Source organism: Calypte anna, unplaced genomic scaffold (assembly GCF_003957555.1).
Source record: "Calypte anna isolate BGI_N300 unplaced genomic scaffold, bCalAnn1_v1.p scaffold_86_arrow_ctg1, whole genome shotgun sequence".
Lineage (NCBI taxonomy): Eukaryota > Metazoa > Chordata > Aves > Apodiformes > Trochilidae > Calypte > Calypte anna.
In genome coordinates this window covers 249,239-267,701 of record NW_022045534.1, presented here as the reverse complement: position 1 = coordinate 267,701, position 18,463 = coordinate 249,239, and the positions used below count along the sequence as shown (strand labels likewise).

At 63.9% G+C, this 18,463-nt stretch overlaps 2 protein-coding genes and 3 non-coding genes across 5 annotated transcripts; 3 read left to right on the top strand and 2 right to left on the bottom strand.

The window, feature by feature from the left end:
* Positions 1–165: 165 nt before the first annotated feature.
* Positions 166–329, top strand: LOC115600378. Its single transcript, XR_003988925.1, has one exon. It is a non-coding gene; the product is annotated as a U1 spliceosomal RNA (small nuclear RNA).
* Positions 330–1,107: 778 nt separating this feature from the next.
* On the bottom strand, positions 1,108–1,271 carry LOC115600384. The gene has a single exon (XR_003988931.1). It is a non-coding gene; the product is annotated as a U1 spliceosomal RNA (small nuclear RNA).
* Positions 1,272–3,453: 2,182 nt separating this feature from the next.
* LOC115600377 lies at positions 3,454–3,617 on the top strand. The gene has a single exon (XR_003988924.1). It is a non-coding gene; the product is annotated as a U1 spliceosomal RNA (small nuclear RNA).
* Positions 3,618–4,017: 400 nt separating this feature from the next.
* Positions 4,018–13,815, top strand: GTF3C2 (general transcription factor IIIC subunit 2). Its single transcript, XM_030468813.1, has 18 exons — positions 4,018–4,144; positions 4,296–4,656; positions 5,171–5,480; positions 5,965–6,059; positions 6,371–6,448; positions 6,766–6,864; positions 6,947–7,174; positions 7,518–7,629; positions 7,740–7,857; positions 9,512–9,543; positions 9,771–9,900; positions 10,895–11,039; positions 11,237–11,398; positions 11,862–11,949; positions 12,172–12,300; positions 12,400–12,531; positions 12,902–13,009; positions 13,088–13,815. Exons 1-18 carry the CDS (start codon positions 4,018–4,020, stop codon positions 13,292–13,294), a joined length of 2,661 nt encoding a protein of 886 aa, XP_030324673.1. The 3' UTR covers positions 13,295–13,815.
* Positions 13,816–14,454: 639 nt separating this feature from the next.
* On the bottom strand, positions 14,455–17,654 carry SLC30A3 (solute carrier family 30 member 3). Its single transcript, XM_030468812.1, has 8 exons — positions 17,339–17,654; positions 16,168–16,323; positions 15,939–16,085; positions 15,675–15,828; positions 15,368–15,572; positions 15,131–15,236; positions 14,711–14,845; positions 14,455–14,600 (listed from the first exon to the last, which is right to left on the bottom strand). Exons 1-8 carry the CDS (start codon positions 17,652–17,654, stop codon positions 14,455–14,457), a joined length of 1,365 nt encoding a protein of 454 aa, XP_030324672.1.
* Between the last annotated feature and the right edge of the window lie 809 nt (positions 17,655–18,463).

Genomic DNA, 18,463 nt, shown 5'->3' with positions numbered 1-18,463 from the left:
CCCGGTGGGTGCGGGCGTGGGTAGAGGCTGTGTTGGGTGTGGGTGTGCGTGTGGGGTGTGGTGTGTGTGTGGTGTTTGTTGTGTTGTTGTTTGTGCGCGTGTGGTGACCGTGTGTTGTGCGTGCGTGGCTTTGTGTGTGTGTTGTGGGTGGGTGGGTTGTTGTTCATACTTACCTGGCAGGGGAGACACCATGATCAAGCAGGTGGTTTTCCCAGGGCGAGGCTCATCCCCTGCACTCCGGGTGTGCTGACCCCTGCGATTTCCCCAAATGCGGGAAACTCGACTGCATAATTTGTGGTAGTGGGGGACTGCGTTCGCGCTCTCCCCTGGCCGAGCGGTGGAAGGACAGATCATCAGGGGGAAAGGGGCACATCCCTCACCTTAATTGTCACGGATCTTCTCGCTCTCTTAAGGACTCAGCACTCGCTCATCCCCCCTATTCCTGCACGACCTCCCTCGGCCCGCACACCCCACCCTTGATGGTGCGGATTTCACCCGCACGTCGCACCGCGGACCCCGCACTTAAGGACATGGCTGGGGAGTGTGCAGCGGGAGCCCGGAGACGCTCCGGGACCCCCGGCTGTGCCCCGGGAAGATGATGCAGCTCCGGGACCGGGCACAGCTCAGACATGGAGGGTCCTGGTCCCCTCAGAGAGTCATAGAATGGCTTGGAAGGGACCTTAAAGCTCATCCAGTTCCCATCCCCCTGCAGGGACACGTCCAGCTGGATACCAGGGTGCTCCAAGCCCCATCCAACCTGGCCTTCAACACTGCCAGGGATGGGGCAGCCACAGCTTCTCTGGACAACCTGGGCAACCAGAGGTTCAAGCACCCTCCCTCACAGGAAATTATTTTTTCGTCATGTCCAACTCATATGTCCCCTCTTCAAGTTTTAAACTACTGCCCTTGTCCTCTTACCCCAGCTTTCTTGGGGCCCCTTCAGGTATTGGAAGGTTGCTCTGAGCTCACCTGGGAGCCTCCTCCACTCCAGCCTGAACGACCCCCCAACCCCAAAGCCTGGCATCCCAGGGAAATGTCGCACCGGTCCCCTGCGATGCGTTCCCCCGAACCTTTTCCCTCTGATGATCTGTCCTTCCACCGCTCGGCCAGGGGAGAGCGCGAACGCAGTCCCCCACTACCACAAATTATGCAGTCGAGTTTCCCGCATTTGGGGAAATCGCAGGGGTCAGCACACCCGGAGTGCAGGGGATGAGCCTCGCCCTGGGAAAACCACCTGCTTGATCATGGTGTCTCCCCTGCCAGGTAAGTATGAACAGCAACCCACCCACCCACAACACACACACAAAGCCACGCACGCACAACACACGGTCACCACACGCGCACAAACAACAACACAACAAACACCACACACACACCACACCCCACACGCACACCCACACCCAACACAGCCTCTACCCACGCCCGCACCCACCGGGGGGGCTTCTGCTCGGCGGCCGCATCTCCCGACGCGCACCGCGCACGCGATCTGCCTGGACACGCACACGATCTGCATGGGCACGCACACGATCTGCATGGGCACGCCCACGATCTCCATGGGCACGCACGCGATCTGCGTGGACACGCACACGATCTGCATGGGCACGCCCCAAACCGCAACACTCGACACCCGCTCCTGTGCTCCCCGCAGCCCCGGTCGCACAGAGCCCGGCGAGACGAGATGGGCTGGGCACGGGGGGGTCTCACGGGAGGACACCGGCTGAGCCCCGTCCCTGCCTGGGCTGGCCAAGGGGGAACCGGGAACCACGTCTATCGGCGGGGGCACAGACACCGCGTCCCCCGGCGCTGGGCTGGGCTCCAGCTCTCCGGGACTCGTTTTTACAGGGCACCGGTTTGGGTCACCACAACCCAATGGAGAAAAGTGTTCCCAGCCCATAACCCCCTGTTCAGAACCTCAGCACCAACAGGAGCTGCCACCACAGCCCGCAGAGTCTGGGGGCTGGGACAGCCACGGGTGGTCGTGTGTCAGTCACATGGGGACACGGGCCCGGTACTCACAGGTCAGGGTGGCTCTTGCGTATGTGGTGAATGCTGCTGGCCTGGGGGGGAGAGTAGTGGGACAGCTCTGGACACGTGCAGGGTCAGATCAGAGAACTGAAACAGCTGGACTTAAAAGCTGAGGTGAACTGGAAATACTGCTTGAAATATCTGTGAAAAAAAAAAAATTCAGAGTGGTGGGGATGAGGTGGGTGGAAAACTGCTCGGGTCAGTCCTGGGGTCAGGATGGGTTTGTGAGTGGGGGTGGTGGTGTCACGGGGGCAGCTGGGAGCACAATGCAGCAAGCTGGGCAGAGTGGGGCTGGGGGAAGCCTGGACACTAGAAGGGGGCCCTGGAGGAAGGGTGCTGGAGAAGGGGAGGATGGGGAGATAGGGACAGGGAAGGGCTTAGGCCGAGGACAGTGGGGACAAAGTCTGGAGGCAAGGACAGATGACAGGAGCGTGAGGACCTGAAAGGGATGGATCCTGACTGCCATAGATGGTGTGAGTGCATGTGCCTCGGGTGCTCCTAGGACAGGACTGCATGAATAGAACGGCCTTTTTGTGCCTCTGCAGATCAGAACTTGGTGCCTGCAGAGCCCAGGGTGAGCACAGCAGCCAGACCCCATTGCTTGAGAGCTAACTGACACAGGAGGGGGACACTAGTGGGATCCACTATCCCTCCAAGTGGATTCATCTGCACCGGGGCCTGGGACTGGGACCGCTACTGCTCCTGGACAGGCCCGCAGAGACGCTGCTCTCTGTGCACCACCAGAACCGGGTCCCGTGTCTGTCCTAGCCCAACGCTTCCAAGTGCAAATGGAGCAGGAAGGAGCTTGACTAGGCAGAAGCTACGGGGCTGGTGGGGTGGGTGTTGGTTCTATTTCTCCATTGGGTTGTGGTGACCCAAACCGGTGCCCTGTAAAAACGAGTCCCGGAGAGCTGGAGCCCAGCCCAGCGCCGGGGGACGCGGTGTCTGTGCCCCCGCCGATAGACGTGGTTCCCGGTTCCCCCTTGGCCAGCCCAGGCAGGGACGGGGCTCAGCCGGTGTCCTCCCGTGAGACCCCCCCGTGCCCAGCCCATCTCGTCTCGCCGGGCTCTGTGCGACCGGGGCTGCGGGGAGCGAGCAGGGAGAGGCGGCGGGTGTGCGGGGAGCACAGGAGCGGGTGTCAGGTGTTGCGGTTTGGGGCGTGTCCATGCAGATCGTGTGCGTGCCCATGCAGATCGTGTGCGTGTCCAGGCAGATCGCGTGCGCGGTGCGCGTCGGGAGATGCGGCCGCCGAGCAGAAGCCCCCCCGGTGGGTGCGGGCGTGGGTAGAGGCTGTGTTGGGTGTGGGTGTGCGTGTGGGGTGTGGTGTGTGTGTGGTGTTTGTTGTGTTGTTGTTTGTGCGCGTGTGGTGACCGTGTGTTGTGCGTGCGTGGCTTTGTGTGTGTGTTGTGGGTGGGTGGGTTGTTGTTCATACTTACCTGGCAGGGGAGACACCATGATCAAGCAGGTGGTTTTCCCAGGGCGAGGCTCATCCCTTGCACTCCGGGTGTGCTGACCCCTGCGATTTCCCCAAATGCGGGAAACTCGACTGCATAATTTGTGGTAGTGGGGGACTGCGTTCGCGCTCTCCCCTGGCCGAGCGGTAACAAAAAGAAGACTTCACTCAGCTCAGACCACGGGCAATCCGCGGTACTGTACTTAGGGGGGGGGAATCTCTCTGCCTGCCCGGGAGTGCGGTGATATGAGCCGTTTGTCCGTCTGGTGAGATTAGCACCCAGTCCATTCCCGGCTGTGCCCCCGTGGCTGGGCGCTGCTCTCCCTCCCCATGTGCAGTGCCCATAGCAGCGATCGCCCCTCCGCACATCCCCCCCCGCAGCGGTCCCGCCGCCCCCCGTTGCCCCCCCCGCCGCAGGGAAGGCGGGGCGTGACGCGCACTGTCGGGTCGTGACGTGTCAGGAGTGACGCCATCTCCCCGCGCCACGGCTTCCGTTTCCGTACAGGCGGCTCCGGGAAACCGGGAGGCCGCCCACCGGGATGGCGTCCGGCGTCTCCCGAGGGTCGCGCTGCCGGGAACGGAGCCGTCGGGGCCGGGTCGGGCGGGGCTCGGCACCCAGCGGACGCAGCCGAAGCCGGGGGCGGGAGGGGGAGAGCGGAGCGCTCCGTATGTACCGGGAAGGGGGGGGATTCGGTGGTCGCTCTTCGGGGGCACGATGCAGTGCCGGGGGGTACGGATGCCCGGCATCGCGTCGTGCCCCGGACGGGGTAGGTTGCGGAGCATTTTGATGCTAATTCTGTTATTCTGCGGGGGGCAGGGGAATCGCCTCTGGGAGATCCGGACTGTTTGGGCCCACCCGAAGGGGGGGTGGTAGCGAACGACCTCCCCTCAGAAAACGCCCGCAACGAAAAAGCGAAAGGTGACCCCAATGGCCGAGCTCCTGAGGGGCACGGCGAGCCCTCCATGAGCTCGGAAAACGGGGCCGTGGCCCATCGGAAGCCCCCCGGGAAGCGCGGGAGGAAGCCCAAAGCGGAGATGCTGCTGCTGAAGCTGTCGCAGGACCTGGAGTGCCCGACCCCGGAGCCCATCTGTGTGCAGAAGATGCTGGGGAGCAGCGAGGGGGGGGAAAGCCTGGAGAACCCCCCTGGTGGGCGCCCCAAAAGGCGGGCAGCCAAAGTGTGAGCAGGGGCAGCGGGTGGAGGACAGGGAAGGCATTGCTCTCAGAATGCTCCTCGAGACCTCTGCCTCACCTGGGCGTCTCGGGGCCTTTGCTGAGGACTTTGTCTCGTGTCAGTGGGGTCAGCTGGTTCCCAGTGGGGAAGCCCCCCATGCTCTGGGGCCTCTGTGCTCCCTGGGTGCCTGCAGGGACAGAGCTGTCGGGGTCACAGTGTTCCTGGTGCCTGCAGTGAGGTGTGGGAGCTCCCCTTGCTGGGGATGCTCCATGCTCTGCCTGCAGCTGGAGCCCAGGGCAGGGCGGGTGTTCCCTGGGGAGGGGTGGGAGATGCTGGCTGTCCCAGTGCTGGCCTGGAGGCTGCCTGAGCACCCGGACTGGTGCTGCCATAAGCTGTCTGGGGCAGAGCTGACCACCTGGCTCTGGTCCGGAGCCGTGTGCCCACCTGGGTCCACAGGGAGGGGTGCTGGTCCCGGTACGCTCCCGCTGCTCACCCCTGGGCAATGCCTCTGGTGGCCCAGGGCTTTGCTGTACCTGCAGGAGCTGGCAAAGGAGCTGACATCTGTGTACCAGCCGCCGTCTCCCACCCAGGGTGTCCAGGAACCAGAGGCTGAGCGTATCCAGAAGAAGCGCCGGAGCCGGAGGAGGAAAGAGGAGGAGACAGACAGTGATGATCCTGCCCAGGACGCTGACTTTGTGCCCTCGAAGGAGGTGTTGCTGCAGGCAGAGGAGGAAGAGGAAGAGGAGGGGAGCGATGCAGCACTCAGTGAGGTCTCAGAGCTGGACCTGGAGCCACTCCGAGGACACAGTGGAAGGACATCGTCTGCAGGGGTAAGGGCAGGCCAAGGGCAAGGGCTGTTCTTTGGCTGCTTCTTCCCTTTGGATGAACGATTCCAAGTGTCTGAGCTGTGCCCCTGCAGCCCGGCTGCCCAGAGCAGGGCAGTCACAAAGCAGGAGTCACTCAGGTGGCACAGTCTGCTGTGAATCCCAGCAGGTCTTGGGGGTTAACTGCAGGCAGAGGCAGTTCTGAGGGGGGTGGATGGGGACAGGGCCCAGGAGCTCCCAGGAGAGGGTGCAGAGCCTTGTGCTGAAGCTGGTGGGGGGTGCAAGAAGGGTCTTGCCACTTGTGCAAGTCCCCAGAATAGGACTTCGTGTCTTTAGCACAGTGTGACATGGTCTTGGTGACTGCTGCTGCTGTGGGAATGCTCTGTGCTTGTGAGATACGCCAGTGCTGTTTAGGATGGTTGGGGGTCCCCCAGGAGCACTGGGGGACATTTGGGCAGGCAGAGGCAGCTGAGTCTTCTTCTGTGCCCAGAGATCCAAGCCCCAGTGCCGAGGAGTTGCTCCCAACGGCTTCCACAACTCTGTCATGGCCCCAGTGGAGAAGTGCTCCAACCTCACCTGCAGCCTGTGAGTTGGGGGTGCTGGGGAGCTCAGGGGGGGCTGCTGGGGTCCCATGTACCATGGCTATGGCAGGTGCAAGGAGAAGGGAGCGTGTCCTGTTGGGAATGTCAGCATCCTGCTGGGAACAGGTCCCTATCACCCAAGGGAAGTGCCAAGGGTGTGGGCCGAGGGGTGTTGTAGGGAAGGGCAGGGGCTGCGAGCCCTTGGGTGGGCTGCCTGTGCCGTGGACAGGGTTGGGGAGCCGCGTGGAGGGGGTTGCCTATGTCGCAGGCAGGGTGCTGCAGGGGCTGTGGCTGAGGTCTGTCCCTGGTCTGCAGGCGGGACCAGAAGCACTCCCAGTGGGAGTTTCCAGACTGGATCCCTTCAGCGCACAAGTGGCTGTGGCTCTCGGAAAGGTGCATGGGGAGTAGTGTGGGGAGGGGGCTCTGGGAGGGGCTGTGTGGTGGGGCAGGACCTTGCAGTGCTTGGGGGCAGAGTGGGCAGCCCCAGCCAGTGGGTCTGGGGGACAGCAGGGGCAGGGGGGAGGCTTTGGTAGCATCTAGTGCTACCAGACCCCCAAGGATGGGGCTGCCTCGGGAACTTCGGGGGTCTCATGGATGTGGCTGTGGCATCTCAGCAGCTCTCGAGGTGGCTGGCAGTGGGATGGGCTGGGGAGGTGCTGGGGGTGATAGGGTGAGGGGTGGGGAGACCCCCTCAACTTCTGCCCCCCCAGCGAAGCTGCCCCGTACCTGCCGGCAGAGGAGAAGTCTCCCCTTTTCTCCATCCAGCGGGAGGGCATCAAGGATGACGGAGCCTTGTACAGGGTGAACAGGTTGGCGTCACGTCACGCAGCACGCCCGGGGGATGGGGACGCTGCTGTCCCCCCGTGCCCTCACCCCGGTCCCCGCCGGCAGGTTCAGCTCCCTGCAGCCCCATCAGGAGCGCCTGGACGTGTCCTTCTTCGTGGGCGGCCCCGTGTGGGCCATGGAGTGGTGCCCGTCCCCGGAGGGCTCGGCTGCCCCGCAGTACGTGGCCCTGTACTGCCACCGCAGCATGGAGGAGACGCACAGGGCGGCCGGGCTGCACCGCGGCCCCGCGCTCCTGCAGCTCTGGGGCCTGGGCAGCCTGCAGCCCGAGCAGGGGTGAGCAGCCTGGCCAGGGAATGGCCCCGGGGAGGGGATGGGGGCTCCCCAGCCCCCAAGGGTGAGAGCTCCTAAGGCCGTCCTCAGCCCCCCGGGGTGGGAGCCCCCTTGTCTCTTTATGGCCCCCACATCCCTCCTCAGCCCCCAAGGACCTCCTGTCCCTCCACGGCTGAGCAGGGGTGAGGTTTGTCCTCTCCAAAAGCCACTAAGCATGGCCTGAACTCCGCCAGGGCTGTGGTGTTATCCAGTTTCACTGCTGGTGTGCACTGGGAGCCACTGGTGTGTACTGGGAGCTTCTGGGCTCCAGCTGCGGGGTTCTTCATCGCTCCTCCTCCTCCCACAGCTCCACTGACAAGGCCGGGTTGGCCTATGCCATCGCCGCCGATCACGGCTGTGTCTGGGACATGAAGTTCTGCCCCAGCGGTGCCTGGGAGCCCCCCAGCACTGCCAGGACGGTGGGTACACTGCTGGCACGGCCCCCCGCACCCCGGGGGACACCTTTGGCCTGTGCCTGACCAGGCAGGGGATGCCAGCCCCAGGGCTGAGCCCGTGTCTTGTTTGGCAGCATCCGCAGATGGGCCGGCTGGGGCTTCTGGCTGTGGCCTTCTCGGAGGGCAAGGTGGTCCTGTACTCCCTGCCGCACCCCGGGGCCCTGCGGCGTGCCAAGAGAACACAGGTAAAAGGTAGGAAGAGCCGCGCCGCCGGGCAGGGCCCTCCCGGCCCCCCTCCCACTGCCCCGGGACCAGTGGCTGCCCCTGGGCTGAGAGGGGTGGGGGGCTGATTTGGGCTGATTTGGGGGACATCAAAACTTCTGACTCTGAGCCCCTGGTTGCCCAGGTTGCCCAAGGAAGCTGTGGCTGCCCCATCCCTGGCAGTGTCTCAGCCCAGGTTGGATGGGGCTTGGAGCACCCTGGGCTGGGGGAGGGGTCCCTGACCATGGCAGGGGGGGCACTGGGGGAGCTCTACGGTGCCTTCCCACCCAAACCAGGCTGGGATATGTGGCTCCATGAAACTGCTGCTGATCCCAGGACAGGCTCAGTCCTGGGGACACACAATGCCCAGGGAGCCTTTCCAGGAGCTGGGGGCACTGCTCTCAGCAGCAATGCCATGGCCAGAGCAGGGTTGCAGGGCAGGACACAGCAGTGGCAGCTGTCCCCAGCTCTTCCTTTTCCCTTTCCTTTTCCCTTTCCGTTTCCCTTTCCCTTTCCCTTTCCCTTTCCCTTTCCGTTTCCCTTTCCTTTTCCCTTTCCGTTTCCCTTTCCGTTTCCCTTTCCTTTTCCCTTTCCGTTTCCCTTTCCGTTTCCCTTTCCGTTTCCCTTTCCGTTTCCCTTTCCCTTTCCCTTTCCCTTTCCCTTTCCCTTTCCGTTTCCCTTTCCTTTTCCCTTTCCGTTTCCCTTTCCTTTTCCCTTTCCGTTTCCCTTTCCTTTTCCCTTTCCTTTTCCCTTTCCGTTTCCCTTTCCGTTTCCCTTTCCGTTTCCCTTTCCGTTTCCCTTTCCGTTTCCCTTTCCGTTTCCCTTTCTGTTTCCCCCTTTCCCTCTCCTTCTCCCTCTTCTCCAGCCCTTGCTGCTGATGCTCTACTTTGCTGGGGTGATGAATGGCCAGTGCCTGCTGCTCGTGGCCACTGGGCTGTGGCCAGCAGCTGCCCGCCCTGGCTGAGGATGGGGACATGTCCCCACCCTGGGGCACATTGTGCTGGCACTGCCATAGCCACAGGTGTGGAGGTTGTGGCAGGGGCTGATCTGGCACGTCGTGGTGCTGCTGACTGTCCCTGTGCCTCACTGGGGGCGGGGGGGGTTGGTGTGCAGGATTGGGGCTGGGCTGGGGCACACCCGGAGCTCTCAGCATGGCTGTGTTCCCTGGGGTCCCCATCCCCACTCTGGGTGTTCCCACACCGTAGCCCCAGGCTGGGGTTAGGGTCCCCGCAGTGCTTGTGCTGTCTGTCACTGGTGGGGGAGATTAATTAATGATGCTCCAGTGGAGACAGATGGTGCAGGGGGGAGCAGGGTCTGTGTCCCCTCTGCCCCCTCCAGGAACATCTGTCCTGGATGCTCCAGTCCCCTTCACCAGTGGTCCTGGTTGGCTTGGCCACCCTGGCCTGGCTGCTCCTCTCCTGTCCCCCTGCCTTTCTATCAAGGCAGGCAGTTGGACATGGTGGGGTGAGGACGGGTTAGGTGGGTTGGGGGGAGCATCAGCCCTGCCCCATCTCTGCCTGCCATGCCATCCTGGAGGTCCCAGGTCTGCTGCTCCCTGCACTGTTGGCTGCTGCTGGGTGTGCTGGGCTGAGCACTGAGCCAGGGCATCTGGTGCCTGTCCTGACCCTTCTCTGCTCTCTTCCAGACGGGTCCTTCCAGAAGCACATTATCTGCAAGGTCAGTGTCCTGTCCTGCTGCTTTCCCCCTTGGAGCTGGCACCCCAAAGCCTCAGGGCTGGCTCGGGTGGGGAGCTGGGGGGGACAGGACACTCTCAGAGCTCACTGGCCCCAGGCAATTGAGGTGACAGAGCAGAGCCCTGTCCCCAAACCTCTCTGTCCCCAACTCTTGAGGCACAGGTGGCACCATCTTAGGATGGTGATGTGTGCCTGTCCCTTGGTCCCTAGGTACAGTGTGTGGCCACGCTCCAGGTGGGCTCCATCCAGTCTGGGAATGTGTCTGAGTGTGGGCAGTGCTTCAGCCTCTCCTGGATGCCCTGCAAGCCCCACCACCACCTGGCAGCTGGTTTCTATGATGGTGAGTGCCAGGCATGAGAGGGACTGCACCCCACAGCACACATGGAGCTCTGTGCTCCTTCACCTTGGCTGGGGCAGGGAACAGGGGACACTGGCCTTGAAGGACAAGGGGAGCATCAGGAGGAGCAGCAGCAAGCAGCAGGCACTGTGCAGGAGCCTCTGCCTATCCCTGGGACAGGGAGCAGGCAGGAGAAGAGAAGGCTGCAATGGGGAGACCTTAGAGCACCTTCCAGTGCCTGAAGGGGCTCCAGGAAAGCTGGGGAGGGACTTGGGACAAGGGCCTGGAGGGATGGGAGCCTGCGAGGGGGAAGGGTTTGGAGCTGGGAGAGGGGAGATGGAGAGGAGATCTTGGGCAGGGAGGGAGGGAGGGAGAAATGGTTTGGTTGGACTTGGTGATCTCCAAGGTCCTTTCCAGCCATGAGCATTCTGTGATTCTCAGGTGTGGGACATGGGTTAGTGGTGGCCTGGAATAAGGTGATGTCCTGGCTGGGCTGGAGTGGGCTAGGAGAAGGGGGAAGGGTTTGGAGCTGGGAGAGGGGAGATGGGGATGAGATGTGAGGGAGGAATTGAGGTGAGGGTGCTGAGCCCAGGTTGCCCAAGGAAGCTGTGGCTGCCCCATCCCTGGCAGTGTCTCAGCCCAGGTTGGATGGGGCTTGGAGCCCCCTGGGCTGGGGGAGGGGTCCCTGACCATGGCAGAGGGTGGCACTGGGGGAGCTTTAAGGTGCCTTCCCACCCAAACCACTCTGGGGCTCTGGGATCATGGGCTGCCCTCAGGCACTCACATCCCTGTCAGCTCCAGGATGTGGCTATGGCTTAATCCACATCTGTCTGGCTTCCTCAGATGCAAGTTTGGCTTCAGGCGACCCGCAGCTATGTGCTGTTCTGTCCCCAAGCCCTCCTGTCCCACTGTAAGCCCAGATGCCAGCTCCAGCTTTGGCTGGGTCACAGTGTGGCTGCTGGGGTGGCTCCTCACAGGCTCAGGTCTCTTCCCACAGGCACTGTGGCCATCTGGAACCTGCTCACCAAGTCCCTGCTGCAGTGCGTGCGCCAGCCCGATGGCTCCCTCAGGCTCTACCCTTTCCAGTGCTTCCTGGCCCACGACCAGGCGGTGAGGAGCATGGAGTGGTGCAAGGCTGACAGGTGAGGGACAGGCACTGCTGGGGTGGCCTTCAGGGGACTCGGTGCTGATGACATTTGGACCCTCTGAGGCACCAAGGAGGTTGGGCTGGGCTCCTGGGCGTGGAGCCATTGCCATGGGAGCAGCTCCGTTCCCAGGGGCAGGCATGGGGCATGGCTTCATGCTGGGGTCTCAGCGCTGCCTTTCTCCTGGTTCTCAGCAACTTCCTGGTCACGGCAGGGAGCGACCGTAAGGTCAAGTTCTGGGACCTGCGGCGGCTCTACGAGCCCATCAACAGCATCAAGCGGTTCCTCATCACCGAGGTGGCCTGGCTGCTGCCCTACAATGGTGTCACTGTGGCCCAGGACAACTGCTATGCCTCGTGAGTGACAGGACCATTGTGGTACCTGGGGGCCAGGCTGCCGTGGGGGTCTGGCCCTGCCTCCTCCTGGGAGTCCCCTCAGGTCTCTGCCTGCCTGGGGGCTTCTGATGCTGCTGGCATTGGTCACACTGCAGCTGCATGGCCTTGGACACAGACCCAGGGGCTGTGTCACGGTGTCATCCTACAGAACAGGCGTGGTGGGCACAAGGAGGAACGAGGTCCCCAGGCTGGGCTGGGCAGCAGGGTCCTGCGTGACCCTGGACTGACACAGGTTGGCAGAAGGGTTCTGGAGTCTTGGAGTGTTCTCAGCCTCCAGCTCCTGCCCTGAGCCAACTTGCGACACTGTGATATGCTGCTAGAGGAAGGACAGTCCCCCTCCAACCACCTGGGTCTGGGAGCTCAGGGAGGGGAGCCTGTTGCCTGGCTCTCACAGCTCTGTACCAATCCCATCCCTTCCTGCCAGTTACGGCCTCTGTGGGATCCACTACATCGACGCCGGGTACCTGGGCTTCAAGGCATATTTCGTGGCCCCTCGCAAGGGAACTGTGTGGGTAAGAGGCTGGAGCAAGGCAGTCCTGTTCCAGGGGGCCGTGTCAGAGCCAGGGGCACCTGCCCCAACCCCAGGGACTGTGGCAGCCACGTGAGGGGTGTCCCTGCCTGTGTCCCTCCCTCCTGGGAGTGCCCAGACGTTGGGGTTTGTGGTGCTGCTGCCGGGATAGGGGTGGTGGGGGCCCTCTGGGGACCCTGCACCCCAGAGCTCTCTGTCCCTGCAGAGCATATCGGGCTCGGACTGGCTGAACACGGTGGCTGCGGGGGACATCACCGGGGAGCTGGTGGCTGCAGTGCTGCCCGACCTGGCCATCAACCCGCTCAACATCAAGCGATCCTCTGACCGCAGATTTGTAAGAGATTGGGTCAGGGGGTGTGGAGGGATGCTGTGTGCCCCCCCAGCCCCCTCCCTGGTGGTCCCTGTTCCCCCCTGAGCCCTGTCTCCCCCACAGCCAGTCTACAAAGCCGATCTGCTGCCCCGCAGCCCCGACGGGCCCGAGGAGGGTGAACAGGCATTGCCCAAGACCAGGAGCTACAGTGAGATGGTGACCAAGAGCTACATCCGATACCAGGACACAGACTTGGTAGGTGGGCAGGGGGTCCTGGGCCTCAGTGGGGGCCAGGGAAGTAGGGATGAGACCTGGGGGGTCGTGGCTGAGTGAGGAGAGATTGCAGCAGCCCCTTGACTCCAGTGGAGCCCAGGATGGCTGCCCCAGGGACACAGGCAGGGGCTGCACCGCAATGACAGGGGGAGCAAGTCTGGACCAGAGCTGCCAGAGAGATGCTGGGGTGGGCTCTGCCCAGGGCATGGCTCCCACTGTCCTTTGCCACGGGTGACCCCGGGGACAACGCATGTCCCCTGGCTGTGCCATGGTCCCAGTGGTGCTGGTGCCACCGTGGGTGCAGTGACCCTGCCGGGGACACGCTGCCCATGGCGGTGCCACCGCTCTACAGCGCAGCTTCAAGAACTTCCCCAGCCGGGAGCCGATGCGCAGGATGCAGACACAGGAGTCCAAGGCAGAGCTGAGCCTCGACCGCCTGCAGCTGGAGTCCCTGCACAAGGTGAGGGGGCTGCGTGACCAGAGGCTGCAGGATCCCGGTGCCTCGGCCCTCTCCCGACCCCTGTCTCCCCCTCCACAGGTCCGTTTCAGCCCCAACCTGGACTCTCTGGGCTGGCTGGTGTCCGGGGGGCAGGCGGGCATTGTGCGGGCACACTGCCTGGTGGGGCTCTCCTCCAGCACTGGACGGCGGCTGCTCCCGGAGCGCAGGGCACGCTTCACCTCCCTCTACGGAGACAAGACCGGCAGCCCTGGTCCCCCCGAGGACACCCCTCTGCCAGCAGAGTAGCACCATGAGACCCTGGTGCTGCCACCACATGCCATGGGACCCTCATGGTGCCACCACCCGCTGTGGGACCGTGGTGCTGCCACCACACACGCTTGCCCCGCAGGAGTAGGAGGTGGGGCTGGGGCTGTGCTGTCCCGGGGGGCTGTGTGCCCCTTTCTGGTGCTTCTTACCCTCTGGGCCTCCACCCCAGGGTGAGGATGGATGCTTCTGGCTGTCACCTGGGATGCTCAGGACACTGGTCCCTGTGCCCTGGGCCCAGAAGGATCCTTTTGCTCTGCTTGATCTGAGCTGGTGCAGGGAGAGTGGTGGGACTCGTGTGTGTGCCTGGGCTGAGCTGTGGGTTGTGGGGCTGATGCAAAGGAAGCACCCGTAGTTCCCCCCATGTGGGGCTGTGCTCACTCTGGCCCTGTCCCCAGCCGAGCCCCCCGTGCCAGTGGGGCCACAGGGTGCCCGAGCTCTGGAGTTGCTCACATTGAGCCTTTGTCCAGCTGTGCAGTAAACATGGTTTGTTTTGTAGAGGCTGTTATGGTGCTGGTGTGAGGCTCCCAGTACCAGTGTCCAGGGCTGCCAGGGTCATGTCCCCCTCCCCAGTCCCCTCCAGGCCACCTGTGCCAACCCTGCTGCTCACCAACACATTTATTGGTGGCTGTGGGCTCTGCCACAGCACACACAGAGCTCCTTGCACAGAGAGGCAGACAGACAGACAGACACTGTATGGGTGTGATGGACACAGACAGTGGAAGGAATGGATCAGGCCAAGGCACAGCACAGGTGTGGGGCTGAGCTTGGGGCAGCAGAGTCCAAGAACCCCCTCCAGCCTGGGGAGCAGCACAAATCTGAGTCTGGGCTCCCCCGGGGGATGACCCCTCTCCTGTGGGGGACAGCAGGGCTCCATGGCTGGTGGACATGCAGGGGGGATGGTTCCCCCCATCCTCCTCCTTGGGGGGCACAGCTCCTGGGGCAGCCACTGTGCTGTGGGGCCAGGCTGTGTGACACACCACCCCCCCACAGGGTGACTCCACTGTACCCCTGCTGAGGCCGCCCCACTGTCCCACCCCACAGTAGTGGGGCTGATGCAGTGCAGGGCCCCTACTCTTGGGCTGCTGCCCCAGGGGGTGGGGGGTCCAGGGCCTGATCCAGCTGTGCATTGGGTGGGGGTTTCAGGCGTGGGGGTCCTGGCAGTGCTGGCAGGCTGCCATCTCCTCCCGGTACCGCTCCACCTGCACCGTGCAGGAGGCAAAGCCAAACCTGCTCCGCAGCTGGGCGCGGGCTTCCCACAGCACCGCCTCGGGGTCGGCACCGGGATCTGGGGAGAGCAGCACAGCAGGGCTCGGCTCCGAGTCAGGCAGCCACCGGGACCCCCAGCTGTGCCCTGGGGGCTGCCCGAGCTGGTCTGGCCGTGGCCGGGTCACTCACCGATGGCCACATGCACCGACACGGCGAGGTGGCTCAGCGTCAGGGCCCAGAGGTGCAGGTCGTGGGTGCCCTTCACCCCGTGCACCCCCAGCAACAGCTCCTGCACTGCCTCAAACTCGATGCCCCGTGGTGTCCCTGTCAGCAATGCCTGATCACCCCGGCCCCAGCCCCCTGGGGTCAGGGCTTGTGGCAGGGGCTGCCCCAGGCTGTGACTACACTGGGGGCAGTGGCTCCAGGGTGAGGCAGCCCCTCACCACGGGAGCTTATGCCTGGGATGGGGGGCTCAGGGGAGCAAGGGAAGGGAGGAGGTTGTGCCTGGGGGGGAGCAGAGGCTGCAAGGGGGTGAGCTGCCATGTGGGGAAGCTGTGCCCCCTCCCAGCCTCTGTGCTGTGGACCTGCACCCCCTCACCCCCCACAAACCTTCCATGAGGACTCTGAAGACGTCCCTGAGGATGGTGAAGGTGGAGCCAAGGACGAAGATGGAGAAGAAGAGGGTGCTGATGGGGTCTGCAATCTTGCACTGGGGCTGCAAAGAGCAGGGACTGTGTGGGTCTGGGGGAGGGCACCCAGGCATGGGGCTGCCAGTGCCCCACAGCAGTTTGTATGGGTCTGAGGGAATCATTCCCCGGAGGGCAGAGAGGAATCCAGCCCATGCACCTTGAAGTAGATGATGGTGGCAGCCACGAGGACACTGACACTCTGCAGCAGGTCACCCACCACGTGGATGAAGGCAGCGCGGACGCTGGTGCTGCCGGGCAGGGGGGCATTGCCAGGCAGGCGACTCCCAGGGCTCTCCAGTGGCTCGTAGCCCCCTGCACCATGGCCATGGCCAGCAGGGGACTGATGCAGGATGTACGCCATGCTAGGGAGAGCAGGGACCAGATGTGACTGGGGGACAGGGCTGGAGTCTGGGGGCACACGTGGGGCAGGGATGCAGGTGTGCAGAACCCCATGTGGCACCTACACAAGGTTGACACCGACGGCACCAGCAGAGGTGGCCAGCATGGCCCGTGCCTCGATCTCGTAGTCGTTGCTGATGATGCGAGCGGCTGCCAGGTAGACGAGGGCCCCGGTGACCACCCAGATGGAGAGGACGGAGGCCAGCGCACCTAATGTCTCTGTGGGACCTGGCTGTCAGCGCCCGCCTTGGCTGCCCCATGCTCCCCAGCTCACCCATGCCCCCTGGCTCACTTGAGCCCCCCCAGCTCCCCCCAGTCCCTCAGCTCACCTGAGCGGTGCCAGCCAAAGCTCATGGTCCTGGTGGGTGGGCGAGTGGAGACCCAGAGGGAGAAGAGGCTGACAGCCATGCTGCCCACATCGGTCAGCAGGTGGGCTGCGTCGGTCATAATGGCCAGGCTGTGGGCCAGGTACCCACCTGTGGGCACCGAGCAGCTGGTACCCTGCATGCTGGACGGGGCAACCTCCTGTCCCTCACCACATCCCCGTCCCAACATTACCTATCACCTCCCCAACCATGAAGATGCAGCACACGGTGCAGGCGACACTCAGCTGCCGGCAGGCATGGAGCCTCGCTGGGGTGGGGCTGGGGACGAGGGGGCTGCAGCGGCAGTGGGGGACCGGGGGGGTTGGGGCAGCCAGGGCATCCTGGGAGCCTGTGAACAGACTGGGGGGGAGGGTCACTGCCAGCTGCACCACCTCCCGGTCCCCCTGCCCTGCACCCCGAGGCTCCTGGTAGCCACGGTCCTGTCCGGCTGCCCGGGGGTGCTGCTCTGGCAAAGCACCTGGAGAGAGCAGCTGGGCTGGAGGGGGGGGCGGTGTGGGGATGTGAGGCAGGGGGTGGGCTGGGGGCTGTGGCGTGATGCATGGGGCAGCAGTGGGGGGATGATGGATGGAGGGGGTGAGGGGTGTAGAGTGTCTGTGCCGGGGGGCAGTTGATGGATGGTGTTGGTGCAGGGGGGGTGATGGATCAAGAGCGTGTCAGTGTGGGGGGGTGATGAATGGATGGTGTTGGTGTGTGGGGGTCATGGATGGACGGTGCTGGTGCGGGGGTGGGTGATGGATGGGCAGTGCCAGTGCAGAGGGTCACGGATGGATGGTGCTGGTGCGGGGGAGTCACGGATGGATGGTACTGGTGCAAGGCAATGATGTTTGGGTGACAGACAGGCACCCGAGGGGGGAGTGGGGCTGGTGCATGGGTGGGGGTGCTGGTTCTACCTGGCTAAGGGTGTTGATACTGAACAGAGGGGATGCTGGTGGCGGGGGTGCTGTGGCAGGGATGGGTGCTGGTCGTGCTTGTGCGGGGGCTGGGAGAGGTGGGGACGTGCCAGGAGGGTGGGTGTTGGGGAGTGGGCGCTGGGCAATGCTGGATGTGCTCGGGGCTTGTGGGTCCCCAGAGTGGGAGCTGACAGTGCCGGGGGTGCTAGGCAAGGGGGGGGAGTCGGGGGCGATGGTGATGATGGAGATGCTGGGTGACTGGGGAGCCAGTGCAGGGGAGTCGAGGGTTGCAGATGCCAGGAACGATGGGGGTAGCAGTGTTGGGGGTCACCGGGGCACAGGGAGGTGGCGCTGGAAGGGGGCAATGGGATGCAGGGGTTGTCAGTGCTGGGAGATGGGGATGGCGGTGCCAGGGGGGCCAAAGGGGCTGGGGATGCTGAGGTGCAGGGGTGCCAGTGGGGGTGATGGAGGTGTCGGTGGTGGAGATGCTGATGAGGGGTGTGCTGGGGGTGCCGGTGCCAGGGGCAATGGAGTGGTGGTGATGGTCGCCAGTGCCGGTGATGGGGTGCTGGTGATGTGGTGCCAGTGATGTGGTGCCGGTGATGGGGTGCCGGGGTGATGGAGTGCCGGTGCCGGTGATGGGGTGCCGGTGATAGGGTCCCGGTGTGATGGAGGGCCAGTGGTACCTTTTGAGGCTCAGGCTGCCGTCGGCGGGTCCGGCCCGCAGACTGACCAGGCGGCCGCTCTCGGTGCCGGTCGGGGACTCCATGCTGGGGCGAGCGGCTCCGCGGGCACCGAGCACCGGGACGGCCGGGACTCCGCCCCCGGCCCCTGGCCCCTCCCCTTGTCTCCACCCCCTACCCCGGGGGCTCAGGGGGTGCCACCACTCCCCGCTTTTCCCGGCCCTGCCCCCGCGCAGCACGGCACCTTCCCGGGCAGTGGGGTTTCTGCGGAGGACTCTGGGCATGGGGAGGGGGGCGAACGGGATGAACTCAACCTCACCGAGACACAGCAGGGGCGCCGGGAGGGTGACCCAGCGGGTCCAGCCAGGGCAGCGCAGGGGGCTCTGGTTAACCTGTGCAGGGGGGGTATGGGGAAGGCTGCTCGGATAAAGGGCAGCTGTGTGTGTGTGTGAGGGGGGCTGCTTGGGTGTCGAGTGGCTGCTCAAGTGGGGGGGGGGGCACAGCTCAGGTGCAGGGAGGCCACATCACCCGTACCCTGGAAGACGATGGGTCAGCAAATCCTGGGGGCAGTTTCAAAGGACCTGAAGGACAAGAGTGTCATGGGCTTCACCACAGTGTGGGTTTTCCCAGCCAGGCTGAGTACCTCCTGCTCTGAGATGGTGGCTTGGTTGGGAAGACGTTCATGGGGAATGTGGGACGGGTTTTGACACCATGTCCCATAGGACCCTCCTGGAAAAGCTGTCAAAGTGTGGGCTGGGGGAGCAGTCAGTGAGGTGCTGTTGAGGTGCTGTGTGCCCAGGCCCACACAGCCCAAGTGGAAATGGGACCTGTCCAGATCTGGACAAGCTGGAGAAAAGGACTGGAGGAATCTGGTGAAGTTCAGCCAGAGGAAGCA

Bases quoted from the DNA above. Each gene is read 5' to 3' on its own strand.
- SLC30A3 (XM_030468812.1), bottom strand. From the start codon at position 17,654: ATGGAGTCCCCGACCGGCACCGAGAGCGGCCGCCTGGTCAGTCTGCGG. The intron at 15,573-15,674 runs GTAGGTGCCACA...TGCTCTCCCTAG, and splicing joins GCCGTCGGTGTCAACCTTGT to CATGGCGTACATCCTGCATC. The intron at 15,237-15,367 runs GTGCATGGGCTG...TGCTCTTTGCAG, and splicing joins CCACCATCATCTACTTCAAG to CCCCAGTGCAAGATTGCAGA.
- GTF3C2 (XM_030468813.1), top strand. From the start codon at position 4,018: ATGGCGTCCGGCGTCTCCCGAGGGTCGCGCTGCCGGGAACGGAGCCGT. The intron at 6,449-6,765 runs GTGCATGGGGAG...CTGCCCCCCCAG, and splicing joins TGGCTGTGGCTCTCGGAAAG to CGAAGCTGCCCCGTACCTGC. The intron at 12,301-12,399 runs GTAAGAGATTGG...TCTCCCCCACAG, and splicing joins GATCCTCTGACCGCAGATTT to CCAGTCTACAAAGCCGATCT.